Source organism: Talpa europaea (assembly GCF_964194135.1).
Source record: "Talpa europaea genome assembly, chromosome: 11".
In the NCBI taxonomy this organism is placed as follows: domain Eukaryota; kingdom Metazoa; phylum Chordata; class Mammalia; order Eulipotyphla; family Talpidae; genus Talpa; species Talpa europaea.
This window is the reverse complement of record NC_140078.1, coordinates 68441578-68464163: the sequence shown is the minus strand read 5'-3', so window position 1 is coordinate 68464163 and position 22586 is coordinate 68441578. Positions and strand designations below refer to the sequence as shown.

At 41.0% G+C, this 22586-nt stretch overlaps 2 protein-coding genes across 2 annotated transcripts in view; both read right to left on the bottom strand.

Annotated features, from left to right (window-relative positions):
- LOC311180492 (store-operated calcium entry regulator STIMATE) overlaps positions 1-6900 on the bottom strand; it is a gene marked incomplete at both ends in the record, with an annotated part of 35434 nt that extends 28534 nt beyond the window's left edge. The window contains one exon of the mRNA XM_084248376.1: positions 6741-6900. Coding sequence (XP_084104502.1) covers positions 6741-6900 — 160 coding nt within the window. The remainder of the gene's footprint in view (positions 1-6740) is intronic.
- A 7668-nt stretch (positions 6901-14568) lies between these two features.
- The window catches only part of SFMBT1 (Scm like with four mbt domains 1), a gene marked incomplete at its 3' end in the record, with an annotated part of 47641 nt that continues 39623 nt past the window's right edge, over positions 14569-22586 (bottom strand). Inside the window, exons 16-20 of the mRNA XM_084248154.1 lie at positions 22256-22431; positions 16863-17041; positions 16399-16644; positions 15506-15634; positions 14569-14709 (exon numbers count right to left, since the gene is read on the bottom strand). Coding sequence (XP_084104280.1) covers positions 14569-14709; positions 15506-15634; positions 16399-16644; positions 16863-17041; positions 22256-22431 — 871 coding nt within the window. The remainder of the gene's footprint in view (positions 14710-15505; positions 15635-16398; positions 16645-16862; positions 17042-22255; positions 22432-22586) is intronic.

Genomic DNA, 22586 nt, shown 5'->3' with positions numbered 1-22586 from the left:
TAGTTGAATAATCTAAAACAGATTCAAGGACCACTTCTACACATACATGAGGGAAAGGATGACTCGTAAGGGTTACTTTCCCTATAGTCACAGAGCACCAGGAAAACAAGTTCTGGGAAAAACAGCAGGTAACCTGAAACCACAGAGAGCCCTGGAAATCCCTCCCTACCAGTTCCTAGAAGGATACTGCCCTCCCACCTCTGCTGCTTGGGGGAGGCTCTGTTTCAGACACTGTTCTAGGGTAGACCACCATCCCCACATGGCCAAGGAAAACATTCAGCAAAGTTTAGGCCAGAAAATTAAACTTAAGATGTAATTCGTGTAGGCACAGAATGGTTGGTACATCATATCAAATAAATGGGCTAATACATGACATTTCTATTTTAAAATGTTATCACTAGTCATGAAATAATCTGAAGGTCCAAATGATATTCTGGGTCTAAGAAAGAAAATCATAATTGCTTAAATAGGAAAAAAATTAGGTGAAGTAGCTAGAGATACAGAGTAGTCAGAAAGTGACTATTTGGAAGAGGGGTAAAAAAGGCAGAGCAGAGGAAGTGGCTGAGAGCTCTTGGAGCATTTGATAAATAACCCTTCCTTCAGGGATTCCTCTGAGGTACACCAAGTGCTGAGCACAAGCGCTGGCACACTGGGCATGGAGCTGCAGGAAAGGAGCCAGCCCTAACACAGTTCTACCACCTGCTACCCTGGGGACAATAAAGCCAGGGACTCAGCCTTTGGTCCATGACCTGTGAGTGGGCTGCTCCTATTTACCCACTATCTTTTTTTTTTTTTAAAGATTTATTTATTTATTTATACAAGCATTGGGTACAGTCAGAAGCGTGGGAGGGTGAGAGAATTCACTAGAGCCAGGGCAGGGAGCAGAACAGGCAGAAGGACCAAAGTACACTGCTGAGAGGAGCAGCGGGCAGCAGGACAGGTCTGCACACCATGTGGGACCCTCGCAGGCGGCCTGGGATCAAACTGGCGCTGCAGAGGCTGCAGGCAGCTTTGCAGGCCAGCGCTCAACCACTGCGCCACCAGGGGAGGCCCTTACCCACTATCTTTATAAGACCCAGGGGAGAAGAATCTAGGTGAAAACACAAGAAAGGGTTAGGTGAAGGAGAGAAAGTATTTTACCTATGGAAAGCCACCTGGTTTGGTATTCATAATCATCTGCTGGCTTTTTTTCTTTTTACTCCTATGTATATAGTCAATGAAAGAAGGGTTAAAGGTAAAAATGTGCAAACAGACCTTACAGGACATGTTTAACTTAATTCAGAATACAAGTTACTCAAGCACTTGTAAATGTTCAATAGGATTTGTGAGTGCAAACACTGCAGTAACAATGAGGATGACAGCCTCGTCTGCCAACCTCTCAGACGACCCAACATATGCCTCACATTGATCCAGCTTCCTCGCTGGCATTCTAATCCTCAAAGTCTCAGAAAAATTATTTACATCTTACTGGGGAGGAAACTGAAGCTTCAAGAAATACATAGGTTGTTCAAGGGTACTCTGTGGCAGAAACAAATAGAAGGCAGGTCAGATTGGTTTCAGAATCAAGGATCCTGCTATTTTAAACCACTTATAAAACTTCAGTGCCTTCATCTTCATGTAAACATTATACTAATTGCGAAGGATTTTAAACAGATCATTAAAGCAGTAAAGATTTGATAAGCCTCTATCAAAGGAAAAAAAATTGACATTTAAAAGGCTAAAGAATACATTTCATTACATTATTCCACAACTCAGATCATCCCCTAATTCAGACAACTCCCTCTTATAGAGATTATATTCCAAATTAATGAAGTTTTATTATAAATAATGCAGAAAACCACCATGAAGGGTAAATGTCACTAGATAAATCAGTACTTGGAAAACCTGAACATTTTCTAAAACTCACGACCAGTCACCCTGCTAAGGATGGGTACAATACTTCTACTTGTACCCTCTTGGGTATAATATTACTACTGCTAGCCTGGAACAGAAAAAGGGATGTTCTTCCTTTGCCTTGGCCGCCACTCCAGAGGGAAGCAAGGAAAACAACACTTACTAAGCATGTGTTGGATGCAAGCCTGAGGGACAGGTGCCTTCACTCATGAGTTCAATCCCCAGCCAGGGAGCTAACTCACATGGTGCAGCAGACCTCTCCTGTCTCGCCCACTGCTCCCCTCTGCAGTGTATTTTAGTAGATCTGCCTGTTCTGCTCCCCACTCTGTCTCTGGTGAATCCTCTCACCCCCAACAACTTATATGCATAAATAAATAAAACCTTTATTAAAAAAAAAACAAAGTATGATCACTACAGAGATAATTTATTAATTGCAAAAGGGAAAATATACCCTTTATATTGGAAAGAGGACTACAGATCGAGTTCCTGCTGCCCATCCCGCCCCGCCCCAAGTAATAAACCTTATTATCACTAACAGTGGGATTGCTTGAAGTCAGGACCTCCAGATGTGAAGTAACGCACACACAGCACCGCTTACGGAATGTGCTTGTTGTAACAACGGTTATCTGAATCTAATGGCTCCTCCAGACCAAACTTAGGAAACACCTGGCTCAGTGAAACAGCTCAAATGTCACAACAAGGAAACACCCAGACAGCTGCAGAATATGGGACGTTTCTGAATCTAGGTGGAGGCAGACAGGTATCTGTTCATTGTATTCTTTTTCATCATTTCTGATAGTTTGGGTAGAGGTGAGCCTGGGAGAGGCTGACCCAACAGGAGTTTGTACAGAATGCACAGGGAGCCCAGGTCACCAAGAGAGAAAACACCAGGGACTCTCATTTAAGATTTCAAAGCTGGGTGCCTCCCTGGTGGATCAAGGGGTTAAGCACAGCACTATGAAGCTATCCGCAGCCTTTGCAGCATGTGTTAGATCCCCAGACGGCCAGGGAGCTACCCACATGGCGCAGAAGACCTCTCCTGACTCGCCTGCTGCTCCACTCAGCAGTGTACTTCGGTCAATCTGCCTTTTCTGTTCCCTACTCTGTCTCTGGTGAATCCTCTCACCACCAACCCCCCCCCCACTCCTCCACATACACACACCCCCGGCCCCACATCTCTGGCCTGTACCCCAGCTCTTATATGCATGAATGAATAAATCTTAAAAAAAAAAAAAAAAGATTTCAAAGCTGGGTGAACTGGTTTGTGCTGTTACTTTGGGCCACAGGAAAAAAGTTATCATTTCTCAAAGCCAGCAGCGTTTTTGTAAAACCATGACACCTTCCCCTAAATGACTGATCCTCATTTCTGTTAACAATAAAACTGGCAAATTTACCCTAGCTCTCAAAATGCTCATTTTATCAGAAACCAATTCCATTTACAGCCAGAACTCTGAGTCTTTGAGGTGAAGGAGAGTTGCTTTGCATTACAGTTTCTGAGAGTAAATATCCCAGTGCCAACATTCAACTGGCCAATACTTACCATTGGCTACTGCCCTGCACTGGAACAGTGTACTGGGCTCCAGGACAGCTCAGCTCTGTTCAGCTGTGATTCTAATCTGAATGACCTATCTAGTCAGAGACTACAGAGAAGCCACCAGAAGAAGAGGAATTACTCAGCAGGCTGATCATAACAAAGCCCCTTATTTAAAGCATTTCTTTCTAGGGCCTCCACGGTGGTGCAGGGGTTAAAGTCTTAAGAGCTATCTAGCTATCACCAGCCACTGTGGCATGAGATCGATCCCTAGCCAGAGAGCTCACCCACATGGCACAGCAGACCTCTCCTGTCTCACCTGCTGCTCCCCTCAGCAGTGTATTTCAGTCAATCCACCTGTTCTGCTCTCCACTTTGTCTCTGGTGAATCCTCTCAGCCCCTGCACCTCTGGCTTACACCCCAGTTCTTATATACATAAATTAAAAAAAAAAAAAAAAGCATTTCTTTCTACTCAGACATACTATGCCTTTCAATGAAATCCCAGAAAACCCAGAGTGGGTTTTATAATTGTGCCTGTAAGTTTGCCTAGTTTCCTGAAATACAGAGGGCACCTCAGCTGGAGCCTCTGGAAGGCTTATCCACTTAATAAGGTGGTGGTGCTGAGACTGGAACACACCCACAGATGGTGGCCTGTAATAGTCTGTAGGCTTATATTGTGTGAAAAATTGTATACCTATTTATCACTTGGCACAGAAACTCTCAACTGCCTGCACTTAGATGTCTGAGAACCCCCACACAGAGAGGTGAGGCAAGCTCCAGGAAGAGAAATCCTTGTGAAAACCAAATTTCTCCCCTGAAACATTAATAAAGGAGAAGTCTTCCTTCAGGACAAAACCCTCCAGATAAAAAACACAGCAACTTATAAATGTAGAAAAAAGTGATTTTTTTTCTGGGTAGAAAAGGAAACCCGGGCCTCCCCGGTGGCGCAGTGGTTGAGCACTGGGTTGCGAAGCTGCCCGCAGCCTCTGCGGCGCCGGTTCGATCCCCGGCTGCTCCCCGGACACCGGAGGAGGGTACCACATGACGCGTAGACCTCTCCTGCAGCCCGCTGCTCCCCTCAGCAGTGTGCTTTGGTCCTTCTGCCTGCTCTGCTCCCCACTCTGGCTCTGGTGAACCCTCTCACCCTCCCGCGCTTCTGACTGTACCCAGTGCTTGTAGAAATAAATAAATAAATATTTTTAAAAAAAAAAAAGAAAAGGAAACCTAAAGACAGTGGTCTAAGGAGTCACTATAATTAGGGATGTGAAGTGATGAAAAATACCTCACAGCTTGGCTGGCAGAAAAGTGGGTCCATTCTATAGAACAGAGCTGGTGCAACAGGGAAATTGGGAATTGTTGAAGAGAGGACCCATTTCTACCAGTTTTATCCATGTCAAGTCATCCACTGAAAAAGAAAATCCTTTTTACCCCAGTCTCCACATACAGAAAGTACCAATTTGCAAATGCTCTCACCCTGCAGATTAAGTAAAGGCCTAAGTATGTCCCTGAAGACTGGCAGGGTGAGCACCATCACTCTCAACACATTCAAATTGGCACACCTCTCAACTTCAAGCAACTCTGTCTGCCCTGTGATAATCACATTTGTCCCTCTGAATCACAAGTGTCAATCAAACCCAAGGGTTTATGTCAGGTTATTAGTATCAATCAAACCCACTAAAATATCCTGAGCTAGGCTAAGAAATCTTTACTTAGGGAACAAAATAAAAACTAAGCCTGTAGTTTCTTTAGAGAAAAGGGAAGGTCAGCTAGGAAGCGGGAAATGGAAGGGGAGCAGAGACTTGGCACGATGTTGTGAAGGAACATGCATACAATTCATGCACCCAAGTCAGCAACTGATTTTGGCAAAGTCATCACAAATTATTACCGTGAGAACAAGTGGGTATTTGTTCAGCAGGGAAAATGGAAAAGCAAGTAGAGACTAACAAGAGAAGAAAAAGTGGCAAACATCAAGACAGGCACCTGCTGTGAGACTTGTCATGGCCAGGCAACCAGAAGAAAGTGGTGTCAAAGAACAGCTTATTCACAGTTACCTAAAACCTGGAAGAATCCACCCAAATAAGGCTTGGGTTATAAACAAGTAAAATTGCAACTCTAGCACCTGGACGCTGCAAGATGCATTCACACAGAGATGAGTGACACATCCCTGGAGCAGAGGGGCAGTTTCTGCAGGAGCTTTTCTCTCTGCCAGGTAAACACAATAGCAAGTTTTAAGAACAAGTCATTTTGTAATTGATGCTTCTGGACAGATAGTTATATCCTCCCTTCCCCCCATATCACACCTCGCCTACAAACCATGCAAGTTTTCTGTTACTTTAATAAAAGGAAAGATGTGTAGTAAGAAAACAACCCAACTCCCCTCTCCCTACCCCTACTCACACTCAGCACATATGACAACAGGGTGGAACTTCTAATTTTCCAGAAGAGTCATTTGGGTGTTTCTTCTCTGTTACAAAACTCTCAAGGAAAGTCCCCTGTGACTTAGCACAGGGATTCAGAGACCTCCCCCAGACCTTCTAAGTTTCCTTCTCCATTAAACCACTAGGTTTCTCCCAGTGTCATGGAAAGGAAGGAAACTTTAAATATAAATAATAAATGTGGACTAGGAAAAGGAACAGCTAGAGGAGGCTTGGTACACAAGCTAGTAAAGAAAACGTGGGGCAGAGATGTAACAGGTGGAATATTCAGGAAGAAAAGAGATGAAAGAAAATGGGAGGGGTGAGGGGAGCCGATCTGGGTGGGTCCTTCTCTGACCGAAAAAGAAAATAACGCTGAGAAGAGAGGGGCTGTCGGGGAGAACAGCACTGGAAACCGAATGCATACACTAACAGTCCAGGTTAAGAAAGACAGCGGGGTTTAAATAGAACGGGATGTAGCAAATCTCTGAGTAAAGGTGCAGGAAAAAAGCTTAGCATCCGACAGAGGATATTACCATGCGGTCCAAGTCGCAAAGGGGAGGGTAAGAAGCAGCTCGAACAACGGGCAGAAAGGAGTACCCAACTGTAAAGCGGCGTAACCTTAATTTGCGATGACAGGTGGTAGAGGGCGAGGTTTGGGAGAGGCGCACCGGCAGGTAGGAGAGGGGCAGGGGCGACGACGTGCTGGAAGCTGCAGAGATAAGGAGTGGGCTCAGGACCCCGGGTCGGGGGCCAGGGCTCCCCCTATTCTGGAAATGCCCAGTAGGGGCTCCTGGGAAGAAGGCGCCTCCGCCGAGGGGCCCGGGTCCCAGGCCTCAACTCCTCCGCAGGAGCGCCCCGGGGGCGCGGGGCCTCGGGAGGGGCGGGGGTCCCGCACTCACGCATCAACGTGCTGAAGGCCACGACGCCGAGCAGCCCCTGCAGGAAGATGCCGAAACTGTGCATGAGCGCGCCGCTCTCGCAGCGGCCCGCCCCGGGCGCCACGGTGGAGGGCGGCCCGCCCGGCAGTCCGCGGCTCGCGTTCCCAGCGGGGCCCTGCATGGCGGGCCTGGCGGGGGGGGCGCGGGCCGCCGCGGCCCGCCCGGCCTCGCTGCCTTCTGGGGCCGCGCCGCCGAGCCCCGCGCTGGAGCCCGAGCCCGAGCCCGGAGCCGGTACCTCCGCCCGGCGGCCGACTCCGCGCGGCGCGTAACCCGACGTCTGAGATCGCAACGCCTGATTGGCCCCGCCCGGCGTGGGGGCGGGCCTCGCGCGCTCCGGTTCTTGCCTCCCCGCAAGGGGCGGGGCTCCGTCCGGGCGAGGGGGCGGGGCCGGGATTCCGACCGCAGGTAGCACAGACCAGGTAGGTGAGCCTGTTGCGCAGACGCGAGAGTAAGCACCGCTTGCCCAAGCTGCTGGTATAGAGGGCAAGAGAATGGAAGGTCCGTGACTGTTTTTCTCGCCAAGATAAATTCCTGCATAATTTATTTCAAATACTCCTGGATTCCAACCTCAAATTCCAGTTCAGTAGTTCTGACACGGGGCCCAACAATATGCATTTTTAGCGAACAGTCTAGATTCTAAAGCAGGTGTTTGAAAAACAGTTTCTGTACACAAGGCATATTCCTACCCACCCAGTCGTTCAGTCCTTCTACTTTCCTCATTAGTACCAATATCCTGTTCCAAAGACTTTGATTCATTAATCAGGCCCAAATGGACTTTTCTCCCCTAATCGTAATTTATTATTATTTTTAAAGATTTATTTTTATTGTTTTTTAAAGATTTATTTATTTATTTATTTATTTATTTATTTATTTATTTATTTATTTATACAAGCACTGGGTACAGTCAGAAGCGCGGGAGGGTGAGAGAATTCACCAGAGCCGAGCGGGGAACAGAACAGGCAGACCGCCGAAATACACTGCTGAGGGGAGCAGCGGGTGCGGCAGGAGAGGTCTGCGTGCCATGTGGGACCCTCACCGGTGGCCGGGGATCGAACCGGCGCTGCAGAGACTGCAGGCAGCTTCGCAGGCCAGCGCTCAACCGCTGTGCCACCAGGGGAGGCCCAAGATTTATTTATTTTTACACAAGAGCTGGGGGACAGGCAAGAGGCGCGGGAGGGTGAGAGGATTCACCAGAGACAGAGCGGGAAGCAGAACAGGCAGATGGACAGAAATACACTGCTGAGGGGAGCAGCCGGCAAGCCAGGAGAGGTCTGCCGCACCATGCAGTTAATCTCCCTGGCCAAGGAATCAAACCCGCGCTGTAGAGGCTGAGGATAGCTTCACAGCACTGGGCCACCAGGGAGGCCCCCACAATTGTAATTTAAATGGACGTTTCGACCCAATAGCCTTCTTTAGAATTTATACTGAAAACACATGAACATATCCCACTTTTGCTCATTTTGGACGTGATTGATAAAAGCCTAATTGTTGGTATTTGATAGTCTCCAACACCTCCACCACACACACACATTTACTTCCACTTAACCCTTTCTGATTCCTCGAAACCTGCTCTTTGCCCCTATCAGGGCCTCTGGTCTCCATTCTCTCTTCTACCCTCCCAGCTGCCTCTGGCCTCTCTCCAGACACCTCCATAGTGCTCTAGATACCCAGTCAGATTACATCCACTTAGTGCCAGTGTACATATGGTATCATTTCAGTAGACACTGGGCTATATTTGTTGAACAATAAATACCCTATTTAGGGAAATTTTTCCTTAGAAACTGCCACCAAGACATTCTTGTTAAAGGGTTAAGTGCTATCCTAAAGCTTTCCTGGTTAACAGGAATATTAATCTGATTGTCCAGAGGAAAAAAATGCTATTGCCTCTCTAAAGCCAATTCTCTGGCCCTTCTCTTAAAATATACTCCTCTAGGCCTTTAAATGGCATTCTAGTTGTACGGAATCCTGTTCCCTTCTCCCTGCTCCATGAGTGCTTACTAATGTTTTAAAGCCCATCTGACCTTCCTTTCCCCACCTTGCTTTCACATTACTTTGTGTGTATTGCTCAACTGTAACTTTTCAGGCAAAATTATACAGCTGTACACACGTCTCTCACAGCTGAGTGTGAACTTTCAGGGCAGGAACTGGTTTTTATTCACCCTTGAATCCAACATAGTGCCTAGCAAAGAGAACATGCAACAAAATGCTTTTTAAATTAAACTGAATTTTAATTTATAAAATTTAAAACTCTCCACAAGTATTGACCATGGGAAAATACACAAAATCAAGTCAAGAAAATAAACAGGTAAGGGAAAATTGTATTACTACCTTTAAGTCTAAGAAGGTCTCTTATGGGGATGCTCAACAGTTACAGTCCATGTTCAGAGAGAACCAAACAACAAGCTATGTACTTAAAGCAGAAGAGATTAATGTTGGGTAGAAGGAAAACTATTAATTGCTTGAGAACACAAACAGCTTAGAGAAAATTGCACATAGAGCTTTCGTCAAAGCGCTGCTCTGCATATTCAGATGCAAAGAATCCTTAAGGCCCATTGCTGCTGCACCAAGGAAGGCAAATGTAGATCAACAAGAAGCAGTCTTCAGAGATCAGGGCAGAATCCCTAAGGCCAGTAGCAAGGTCACTGTGAGGAAATTCTGCTCTTCCTATAATACTTAAACTAGAATCAAAAATTACCTAATCCAGAGGGATAATTCTGGAAAGGTTTATTAAGGTAGGAGAAACTTTCTCCATTCATAGATATGTCTGAGGCTCCACCGTAAAGAGTTTTGATGAATTTACTCTGGCTAAGATGCCTCCTTGCTGTCAAATGAAGTTGGACACAGTTTAAGACCGGTTTTAAATTTTCTTACAACCACTTAAAATTATAATATACCACACGTTTATGTGCACTCTTATTTACCAATAAGCAAAAGCAAAAACTAAGCAAACTATCCATCCAAAATAGTTATTTTTTAATCCCTTGAAGTTGTACCAACAACTTGATAGGAGTTAATAGGTTTAATATTTTAATAGGTATTCTTGTGCATATTACTCCTTAATTATACTTTATCCTCAATGCATAATTTTTTCAACTAAGAGAAAAACAAGCAGGAAAGATACAATGCAATATGCATTTCATTTTGTTCCAAACAGCAGCTTTAAAATAAAAAAAGGGACAAAATATATTAAACAAAGTGCATCAGTCCCAATGAACTAGTATTAGAAAGAAGCCTAAGGACTTAAGGACAATGCTGGAACCAGCCAGAAGTCCTGCCTAGACAGGCCTCTTGATTGTCTTTAGAGAATATTCAACCAAAAAGAGGAAGGAAGAGGAAAAGAAACTAGCACTTTAAAAATCTCAAGGGAAACATTCTCTCCTAGAAATTTCCTGTAAAAAAGCACTAAGGAACTGCCCAGCTTTAACTCTTTGTAACTGCCCTGTTATCTGCTTTGTGACTTGACTTGCCCCAAAAGCTTAGCCATATTCTTTCAACACTGTCCACCTTCATTCTGCCAACTTAGACATACAGTTAGATTGAATAAACCATGTAGATACGCTTAGAACTGAGTTTCTACACATGCTGAGAACAGGCACTACCAACAGAATGGCATCATTTCGCTGGTATGCTTTGCTTCTAGAAGTAGTTGCAGACACTTGCCTCCCATGGCACGAGTCTGCACTTTACTGCTGGCGTTGAAGACATGTCCAGTTGTGGCTGTTTCCCTTTAAAAACAGTCCTTTCTGATAAGCCATGCACCAGGACACCCCCAAATAGTGTTAAGTCAGAAAAAACATGGGGGAGGGAGTTTTAGGCCTGTCTCTCCATTCCCCCAACTCCAGCTCCTGGTTTTGTTGGTTCTTGTGAAAATTAAGACTTCTGAAACATCAGAATCAAGAAAATCAATCTCCAGTACATTTACTGCCTACCACATTTTATACCATCATCCCTAAGGCTGTCCTCAGACACAAAGCTACCTGTGTGTCTGCAACAAGTATTGAGGAAAATACCCCCCAAGTGAGCAGGTTTGGAACAGACCCATTTGGACTAGGATTTGAATGGAGAACACTTCTTTTAAAACTCCCAATTTGAATTTGGAAATTCAAATTTCCAAAGTATCACATTCACAGACAGTGGACGGAAGTCATCAAAATTCACTAGCAAAATGTTGTAAAGTAGTAATTATAATTGCATAAGTGCCTCTTTTTGGCTTTGCAGGAGAACCTGTCCTAGTTTCTGAGCCAATACATGACCATGATACATGGTTACTTATAATGAACCCAGAACCAAAGATACTTCAATTTTAAAGGTCCCCACTGAGATTTATACTTTATTCCTCTTAGTGATGTTGTTTCCATCTTCATTCAATAAGGCTAACTGATACACACAATACTTTTGAACTCACGCACACAACACCCGCGCCCCCCCCCCCCCCCCCGTCCACAAGACCAGGTTCAAACCTAGTGTGTGTTTCCAATGTTTAATCTGAATGAACAACTCTTGAGTTTCTGTGGGAATCAATTAAACCAGTCTTTGATTGTATGTGCTAAGTAAATATAAATGCCTATGACAGTCTTCCCAATGTCCCCATCTAGATAAATCTTATGTAACAATAACAATTCCTTTATGTCCTCTAGAAATATTTTTTGGCTTCAGATAGGGGAATGGTTCTGAGCACTATCCTACCAAAAGCCTCCTAAAGCTTTTAATCTGTATTTAGGCACCACATTAGTGACTGAGCTGATGCAAGCAAGTAAAATATATTTAAGTCCTTAGGAAGCCATGGTCCAAAGTCCTCTCTCTTGTAGTGAGGATAATTTTACTTCCAGGAGAAGAGGCATATAAAGGCCAGGTTTTGAGCTAGTTTTCCATGTCTGCCTTTAACATAATTTAATAAATATTTACCAAGCCCATTTCTTCCAGGGGTTGATAAATACCCCTCCCTAATCTTGATTGCCTATTTGTCCATGCATCTATGTATCTATGTATCTATCTACCTGTAACAGAGATGCTCGGAGGCACCTATAAACAGAAAAGAAATGCAGATAGGGTAAAAAAAAGTCCCTGCATTCCCTGCATTAGCCACCTACTTCAACTCTGCTTCAAATGAGAAGGTAGTTTATGAGGGAAAAAACATTTTCTCAGAAGTCCATAATACACAGTCAAAATGTCAGCAAATCTTCACGTGCAGTAAAAGGGTTTCCCTAACACACTAACATCATAGTAATACGTTAATATTGATCAGCCAACTTCAAGGTTGAGGAGGATGATAAAGTCCATTCACTTGTTTCCAAGCTGTCAATTGAGGATCAAAAATGGATAACGGAAAACTTTCTGATCTCAAGCAGGCTGTATGGCCAGCTCAAGTGAAATCCAGGCAAATGCAGTCCTTTCACAATGTACCTCTCATAAATTTAAGAGGCTGGTATCTTTTTAAAAAACAGAGTTCACACACCTAAGCATGACACACAAACTTTTAACCCCAATCTGGTGGTAGATTTCAGTATGAAACTAGATTTCAGTATGAAAATGCAAGAAATATTAAGAGAAACCCTATTTACTTGTCTAAGTTAGAGTCAGCCTCTCTAAGAAAAAGCTGAGCTTGAATAGTCATGGTGCAGAAAGACAAGAAGGTTGGGCCCAGACTCTCTCTGGGACTGCTTAGGACCATGTGTTTCACCTTTCAGGGACTTTGCCCCTTTCACTGGTGAAGGACAGTGGTTCTAAATTCGGTGGTATCTGGAGAAGTCAGAAGAGAGACAATATAACATGATTCCTATATTTGGTAAATTTCCTTTTATAGGAAATAAATTTCATTTTCCTGAATAACACAACAATGTTAATTCCAGAAGTTTTTTGTTCCACTGATCATCTTCAATGAACCTTCTTTGCCTTAGCGTCTAGACTACTGAGCTCACAGAAATGTTATAAGATACAACCTTTTCAAAAGAGTATCTGCTAATTCACAAACATCTTATATATGCTCCTCTTTCATGGGCACAGAATAAATCAAATTTTAAAAATTTGGATCTCAAAGAAGTTAGTTCAAACATTAACTTTTACTTAAGTGAAGCTCCTTCCAGGTGTATCTGGTAGTAACCTAAGCAAAGAGTTGATGCTTTAATATATATTATTTGATTGGAGGGCTTAAAGTGGTTTATAAATTACCCAGTGAAGTCTACAGAATGTCTATAAAAGCAGGTGTGTGTGCTAGGGGTGGAAATGGTAAGGAAAGGAAAATCACAGTCAGTTTAAATAATATTATATTTATATAGTTGATTAGAATTTACTCAGTTTGTAGTTTTAAGACATTTTCAAATCTTGAAGAGGAATGATTTGGTTATAAATTTACAGGTGACTAAGATAATTTTAAAAGAACACACTCAGTAAAACTAACCATTTAATGAAAACTGTATCTTTCCTCATCTCATGGCTCAAATAGTACAGCTAATGCTATCATTCTACAACAGCTAGCAGCACAATCATAAGTGAAATCTGCCTAGAGTTTCACATCAACTTGAGTTGGGTCAAAGGAAATAACTAAAAGAAAACCAAGTTGTTGAGTGGGAAACCTCACACTTTAGAATATATTTAATTTAAAGGTTTAAAGGAAGAAAAGTGTAAACATGACTAGGCAAAGAGTTTTCCACAATCCTTAACCACCTCTCAATCTTTATCAATCACTGAAGATGCAGAAACTCCATGCTCTGCATCACCCTTCAAAACATTTTCTGTTGTGCTTCCTTACTATATGCTTGTAGATACAAGGGGGGGGGGGCGGGGGCATAGGCTTTACTGTGGCTTAGTGATTTTTACCCAAATGACTCTAGAAATGAAAGAAAAACAACTGAGGAGAAAAATAAACACAAAATGAAAGACTCTAAGAACCAGCTGGGGATGGGGAAGAGTAATTAAAAAGAAATACCAACAATCTCTGAAATATTACTTGAAGCAGACAGCCTAAGCTAGGTCAAGATGGAAAATAATGACTGCAAAGTCCCTAGACCAGGTAAGTTATGGGATAGTATAAGTGTTCACACAATGTTTTTTAAGACAGCAAACTTATTTTCCTCCACCTTTTATCATTGTCTTAGTGTTTGTGTTGCTTAAAAATGGAATCATACAAAAAACCTCATACATGGCTGTAAGCTCAATTAGCAACAGAGGTAGTAAAACCAAGGAACTCCTAAGAATAGATTTTTAAAATGGATCAAAGTGTGACTGTACATTCAAAACCCTAGAGTCACAAAATCATCCCCCAAATGAACTGTTTTAATTTAAGAAAGCTTAAAAACACAATGACAAAGCAGCACTGATGTGCCTTAGGCACTGTCCCAAATCAGTGCTGACTTAAAGCTAGGTCCTCTCTTTCTAAGAAAGAGAAAGCACAGAACAAAGTTCAATCTACAATGGGAAGGAACAGAATAAAAAGAAAACCAAAAGGGTTCTTTCCAACAGCCTAGATTATTCCTTCTTTTCAGGCCACACCAAAGGAAATCCTTATTCTTCTTATGTAGAGTCCTTTCTTCACAACCTTTTTTTTTCTTCTTTTTTTTTTTTAATGGCAATCTGCTGAACAAGAGATGCCCGCATGTTCACTGGCAGGAGAGCCACTTCTGTGCAGATTTTGCTTCCTCAGTGTGGATCCTCCTTCCCTGAAAGTGCAAAGAGAGCAAGCCGACACCCATTGGGCCCAGAGCCCCAGGACTATTTCAGCTCCACTTGTAGAGCAGGTGAAGGATTTGCTGCATTTGTGCTTCAAAGACACAGCTCACTTTGGTTGTTCTCCTTAGTTGGCAAACTGCTCATAAAAAGCAAACTTGATCCTCTCTATGTGGTGGCAAAGTTTGATGGCAGGGCCCAATTTTAAGTCCATACACTCTTGAACAGTGGGAAGGGTAAGGAGCAACAGGGCCTGCCCATCAATTTCCTGTTAAAGCATAAAATACAAATTATCTATGATGTACACATGAATGGCAACTCAGATCATGATAGCTCTGTTCACTTAGGCTTTATCAAAATCAGAGTCCTTGTGCTTTTCTTTCATTATGTTTTATCATCCATGTCCTTTAAAATGTGTCTCATAGACCTTCACACTAATGAATCTTCAGAATTAGTAATCAAGTTTTATGATGAATAACAATTCATTCTAGTAAACCAACTAGACTTACAGTTGGCAAGAAAATGTGCCAAAAGAAATGTCTTTTTTAGAGGACTCTTTGAAAATCTGAAAGAAAATATAAATTGTAAACTCAATTTTTCCTACTCTGTAGGAATGTAATATTTATAAAACACTGATAAGTTCTTCAAAAAGATTTTTAACTCACCAATTAACAAAACAAACTTATTTCATACTTATTTAAGGCCACAGAACTATTTCAGAAAACTTGCCTTAAAATTAATCATCCCTTTATAGCCAAACAAATTACATATGTTATTTTTTTAAACAAACAAATCACTATTTTGGAAATTATTAAGCCTGGCATGCCTGATTTTAACCTTTTAAATATTTGGGGGATGGAAACAAATTCTAAGAAAAATAGGAATGCGCTGATGATCTGCTTTAGCTTTCAAGGAAGTCAGATATGTAAAACCATCTTTCTAATAAAAGGAAACTAAAGTAATTTTCTTTTGGATAGAAATACTTCTCCTAAGACTTGCTATTACATCCAAAGTCCTTTGCTAAAGAGACATATTAACTAAAAAGTAAAGATCTCTGTGATTACCTGGTCTAAGAATATTCTTGCTAAAGGAGCACAATCAGTTGATCTGATGAACCGCACAACATCTGCCACACTCCACTTCAGGGGGTTACTGTCCAGATGAAGCCTTTCAGCAACTTCAATCCTTATTTCCTTCATGCCCCACAACAAAATCAAACCAAATGGTGTAAGAACTATTTTATTCTAAAAACATCCCTAGAAACATTAGGTACTCAGAAATGCTTGCCTTTTATAATAAGAATTATCAGTGGGGGGTGGAGGGAAGTGGAGATTTATCTCAAAGTTTCAGCACATATAATTTGAACAATTCAACAGAAAAAAAAAGTTTCTAAATCTTCTATTTGCTCCTTGGTGTATTTCAACACACTCTCTGGTAGGGAGTTAAGTGGGATGGTATTTCTAAAGAGACAGTTTAACTAAATTATCAGGAGAAATTAGTATTTCTGTTCATAGAATATATTTAAACAGCAATCCAGTTTTAAGACACTAACTTAATTATCATTCTTTCAGTATATGTGTGTTATATAACATTAGAAAAAATAGTTTAAGGAGAATCAAAAGGATAATTTCTACCAAACCATATTACGAAAAACACTTAGAAAAAGAATTTTTCCAAAACTCAGTAACAGGCTACAAATAAACTAGCAATGCAAACATTGCTAATACTTAAAACTATTAGCCACTCTGAGAGGCCTTCCTCCTTAAGAAGCACCTGATTTCCAAACAATCCTTGAGACACAAATATATCAGTGATTTTGTAATCATTTACAAAGACCCAGGAAATTCACCTATAGTCTATACTGAAATAAATGGAATGCTGACATCATTAACAACTGGTTCTAGTGGGAAATTCTAACATGAGAAAAAAAAAAAACACTGTTTTTTAAAATGGGTACCTTTGGTGAAGGAGGTTTATTTTCATCATCAGAAAATGAAAAAGTACGAAGCTCTCTTTTTCTCCTTTGTCTATCTGGAGGCAGCGATGTAGATATCTCACTTTGGGTGGGAGAGGAGGAGCATGACTTTTTTTCTGACATTTCTGACTCCTCCTGCAGCTCATCTTGCTGCTCAGATGTACTGCCCTCACTTAGGGAGTCGTCATCCCCTTCATCTGGGTCATCCTCCTCTTCACCCCCACTTCCCTAGAGGAAAAGGGAAACATTCATTGAAATTCGGGACAAACCAGTTCCTGGGTCACAAAACCATCTATTAGGTCAAGACATCTAAATTATAAAGACCTGCGGCATTCTTTCTGTGTCTGTATGGGAAAGCAGTGATCTACTGGCTTCTAGATATTACAGATTACATCACAGATCAGATTACATCACAGATCTCTCTCCTTTAAATCATATAAAGATACCTGGGGAGATCCTGCTGGAGTATTATCAACAGATGCAGAAGAGCGTTTCTTCTTATGAACAAAAACATTTTTCCTCCTCTTTCTCCTTTTACTGGCTTTTTTCAGGGCACAGGCTAAATTACTGTGCCCACCAGGTGGCCTCCCAATTCTTTTATTTTTCTTCTTTCCATAATAGTGTGCTAAATGTGAATGACAAAGAAAAAGTAGTTTCACTGTTTCTGGGTACCTCAAAATCACAAGAATTCTAATAGCATAGCAAAAAACTGTTATACTTCATGTGAGTAAAGTTTAAATACCAGATCTTAAACATAGTTTGATTAGCGACAAATGAATAAACCTGAATAACCTTCCCCCATCAAGATGTAGAACATTTCCATCAACCCAGAAAGCTCCACTCTTCCTTCCAAGTTAGTCCCCCTCACCAAAAGCAACCACTCTTCTGATTTCCATCACTAAGAATAGTTCTGCCTCATCTCTGGAACCATTTGGTGGTATGTTTTGGGGCATGGCTTCTTTCATTTGGTATGTTTTTGAGTTTTATCTATGCTGTTGTGTGTATGAGTAGTTTTTTCATTTATATTAATAAATAGCTTTCTATTATATAATGACACCAGTTTAGTCTTCTGTTTATGAGCAGTTGCGCTTTTTTTCAGGTTTTTCAACATTAACTATGTTGCAATGAACATTCTTGCAAAAGGCTTTCAGTAGACATATTTTCCTGGGACAGCAACATATGAATGTTATTGCGGGACCAGGGATGGGCAGGTGTATGATTCACTTTTAAAAAACTACTGAACAGAGACAATAACAAAAACAAAGAGAAACCCCACCAACTGGGAGAACATTTTTGCACCCAACACTAATGATAAAGGACTGATCACAAAAATCTGCAAAGAGCTGATGAGACTCAACAACAACAAAGAAAATAATCCAGTCAAAAAATGGACAGAAGAGCTAAAAAGAAACTTCTCTGAAGAGGAAATGCAAATGGCCAACAGGCATATGAAAAAATGTTCAACATCACTTGCCATCAGGGAAATGCAAATCAAAACTACCATGAGATACCATCTTACACCAGTGAGAATGGCACATATTAAAAAAACTAGCAACAACAAATGCTGGCGAGGGTGTGGAGAAAAAGGAACTCTTCTGCACTGTTGGTGGGAGTGCAAACTGGTCCAACCACTGTGGAGAGCTGTGTGGAGATTTCTGGACCTACTAAACATAGAGCTTCCATATGATCCAGCAATTCCACTCCTAGGTATTTACCCAAAGGACACAGAAACATCAATTCCAAAGAACACCTGCACCCCTATGTTTATAGCAGCACTGTTTACAATAGCTAAGCTTTGGAAACAACCCAAATGCCCAAAAATAGATGACTGGATCAAGAAGATGTGGTACAGGTACATATATACCATGGAATATTACTCAGCATTCAAAAAAGATAAACACATGCAATTTGCAGCAACATGGATGGCGCTGGAAGGGATCATGCTCAGCAAAATAAGCCAAAAAGAAAAAGAAAAATACCGGATGGTCTCACTCATAGCAGGAATCTAGAAAACTTAAATAAGGGACCAGGAATAATGAATAACTATAAGAAAGTGAAAATCAAAATCAACAGAAAACTATGAACCAGAGACACTTTTAGGGGGGCGGGGGCGGGAGGGGAGGGATTGGGGTCAGAATGGGGGGGCTGCAATTGTATGGGGAATATAACAATAAAATTTATTAAAAAAAAAAAAAACTACTGAACAGTTTTCTAAAAGGGAGGTGAATTTTATACTCTGACCAGTAATGAATGAAAAATCTAGTTGTTTACTATCTTTGCCAACAAATGGGATTGTCAGTCTTTTTTATTTTAGCCAATCTAGTGGGGGAGTAGTAACTTCTCTTTGCAGTTTTAATTTACATTTCCCTGATAACTAATAATACCGAACACCACTTTTTCATGTGCTTGTTATTGGCAATTTGCCTATCTTTTTTTGTCAAGTGTCCAAGTCTTTTATTCATTTGCTAAAGCTGTTTTGTTTTGCATTTTTAAAAGATTTTATTTATGCATGCATGTAAGAACTGGGGTCCAGGCCAGAGGTGTGGGGGGAGGTGGTAAGAGGATTCACCAGAGACAGAGTGGGGAGCAGAACAGGTGGATAGACTGAAGTACACTGCTGAGGGGAGCAGCGGGCGAGTCAGGAGAGGTCTGCTGTGTCAGGAATTGAACTCACGCAGCAATGTGGCTAGATAATGGATAGCTTGATAGTGCTGAGACTTTAACCCCTACACCACCAGGGAGGCCCTTGTTTTGCATTTTTTGAGATATAATTCTCATAACATAAAATTCATCATTTTATTTTTTTTTTTAAAGATTTATTTATGCATACAAGAGCTGGGGTACAGGCCAGAGATGCGAGGACTGAGTGGAGAACAGAACAGGCAGATTGACTGAAATACACTGCTGAGGGGAGCAGCGGGCAAGTCAGGAGAGGTCTGCTGCACGATGTGGCTCTCTCCCTGGCAGGCAGTTGGGGATTGAACTCATGCTGCAGAGGCTGTGTATTGCTTTACAGTGTGGTGTTTAACCCCTTGCACCACCACGGAGGCCCAAAATTCATCATTTTAAAGTGTACATATTCACTGGGTTTTAGTGCACATTTTAGTATATGTTATACAACCATTACTACTATCTAATTCCAGAACATTCTGATTCTTTTTTTGAATTGAGGCAAAATTCACATAACCATTTTTAAATGAACAGTTTAGTGGTTTTAATGTATTCACAATGTTGTACAGATACCAGCTTTCTCTAACTTCAAAAATTCTTATTGTGTTGTGAGAGTTTTTAATATATTCTGGGGATAAGTTCTTTGTTGGATATATACACATATATGAAACAATACATATATATGTATATACAGGATACAGTGTATATAATTTTTATTTGTTAGATATATAGCAAGAACATTTTCTCCAAGACAGTGACTTGTCTTTTCCATTTTATAAACAGTATTATTAAAAAGCAGATTTTTAATTTTGGTGATGTTTATTAATTTTTCCCTTTATGTTGGTGTCTTGAGGATATCCTTGTTTTCTTCTAGAAGCTTAATAGCTTTAGCTTTTATATTAGGTCTATGATACATCTTGATTTTTGTAGAAAGTGAGGTACAAGCCAAGGAATTTTGTTTTTTTGATTTGGATAGCAAATTGTATTACTGCCATTTGTTTAAAGAATTTCCTTTCTCCATTAATTTTTTTTGTCATCTCTGATGACAATCATTTAACCACATAAGTTGTTTCACATTTTTTGGCTCTATTTCTGAACTCTCTATTCTGTGCCATCACGCTGACTACTGGGTCAGCAATACCCCACACTCTTAATTACTATAGCTTTCTTGTAAAATTTGAAGTCCTCCAATTTTAATCTTTTCTAGAATTGTTTTGGCAATTCTAGATCCTTCACATATTTATATATCGAGTAGAATACAGAGACTATTAAAGAAATGAGACATATATTTTAGCTGAGTTAGATATTGAAATATAATTTTTGCAGAAAAAACCTAAGTTCTTCTAAAGGATGTATATAGAACATACATCCATTTGACGTTACTCAAATTACTAATTAAGAAAAATTACAAAGACTGTCTCCTAAAATCTAAGCTAGTTTCAATGTATCATTGTTAAAACAGAAAAAAAAAAGGCATAACAAAATCCATGCATCTTCCAAAGGCTCGAAGTGGTGTGCTAAATATGGACTTACATGAACAGGGTATTTCACTTAGCTACTAAAAGTTTGCAAAGTAAGTGCTAACTCTGACATAGTAAACTAAGATAATCTGTGCCTTTAAGGAGTTAACAATCCAATAAATAGAAACTAGAAGGTTACATTCTTACATGAATTTGTAATATTTATTAGAAAGTTCATTTTGCTAAAGTGGATCTTGGAACTAAAACATCAACATCTTGTATCTTATTGAAAATGCAGACACTTTGGTCACAGACACCCTCAGATCTGATGAGTCAGGACCCCTATTTTAACAAGACCCTCAGGTGATTTGCATACATAAAACTTATGAGGCACAGAATTAGAAATCCCTATTCTGCATTATATTGTGGGATTTAAGAAAAGGTTGAACAAAATTTTGTCTTTTGGTAACAATACCTTGAAGAGGCTCTGAATTGGAAATTTCAACCTGTATGACTTTTTTCCTTTTTGCCATTTCACAAGGAAGAGAAGCAATGAGAAGGAACAGGTGACGGTTTGGTTCAGAGGTTTCCCATTACCTGCTCCACACCCTCCTACCTCCTCAACCACTCCTGCTCTTTGCTGCTTTTTAAAGGGGCCTCCCCGGTGGCGCAGACGCAGAGGGTTGAGCACAGTGCTGTGAAGCTGTCCACCACCTCCGCAGTGCCACCGGTTTGATTTGGTTCAATTCCCGCTCTGCAAGGGAGATTCCCACATGGTTCGACAGACCTCCCCTGTCGAGCCCGCTGCTCCCCTCAGCATTGTATTTCAGTCCTTCTGCCTGTTCTGCTCCCCAGTCTGTCTCTGGTGGATTCTCTCACCCTCCAGCCTCTGGCCTGTACCCCAGTGCTTGTATATATAAATAAATCTTAAAAAAAAAGAACTTATAATAAAAAATAAAGACACTAAGCATGTTCTTTCTTGCCACATGCCTGTGCTCCTGCTGCCCTACCAAGAACAGTCTCACCCACATGTCTGCACACAGTTGGCTCTCTTGCTTCAGATTGTTACCTATCAGGAAGACAGTCCTGACCATCTGTATAAACTTCGCCCAACCTCCCTGTCTTCCTCACACTCCTACTTTACTTGCTTATTTTATTTCATTTTTCTCCATAGTACTTACCTCTCTATATTTGTTCACTTGTTTATTATCTGTCTTCCACATAAAAATGTAAACTCAATGAAGAAAGGGATTTTTTTCTTTACTCCTGTATGCCATGCCAATGCTCCTATAACAGTGGTGGCACACAGCGGACACATAAAATATACTTGCAGATTATGTGAATGAATTATATATTATTATATATCCCATTACATGCTTTATATACAATGCTCATATTATTATATTACATTACAGTATATTTGTGTGTGTATATTAGCAAACTAGGTTCTGTGGGCCAAATGTAGCCCACGGCCTGCGTTGGTATGGTACTCAAGCTAAAAATGGTTTTTACATTTTTAAAGGTGTTCTTTAAACAGTGAAAACAAAAAATAAATATACAAAAAAGATCATATGACCTGCAGCCCAAAATATTTACTATTAGGTCCTTTACAGACAAAGTTTGTATATCTCTGCACTAAGTGAATGCCTGTGAAATAAAAACTTACCAGGATAAAAGGTACAGGTAACAAATATGAAAAAATGACTCACTATATTTGGTCTTTGTAAGTACAGAACAGTTCTCAGAACATTTATCCAGAACCATCCGTGGACCGAAAAGATTAGGACAGCACTCCAGTTTGATACAGGTCTGCCGGCAGAATTCAGTTACCCGATCTGCTGTTTTCACTATTTCAACAGTAGCGCGATAACTCTTTCCTTTGTATCTGCCATTGGAAGACACCAGATACTAAGTTTAATGGGCCAGTTAATAACCACAGAAAAATCAACTATATTAACAGACGTAAACTTTTTTTTTTACTACTTAGAATATTCTTTAAAGTTTAAGAACACTGAAAACAAGTTTATGCACATTGTAAGT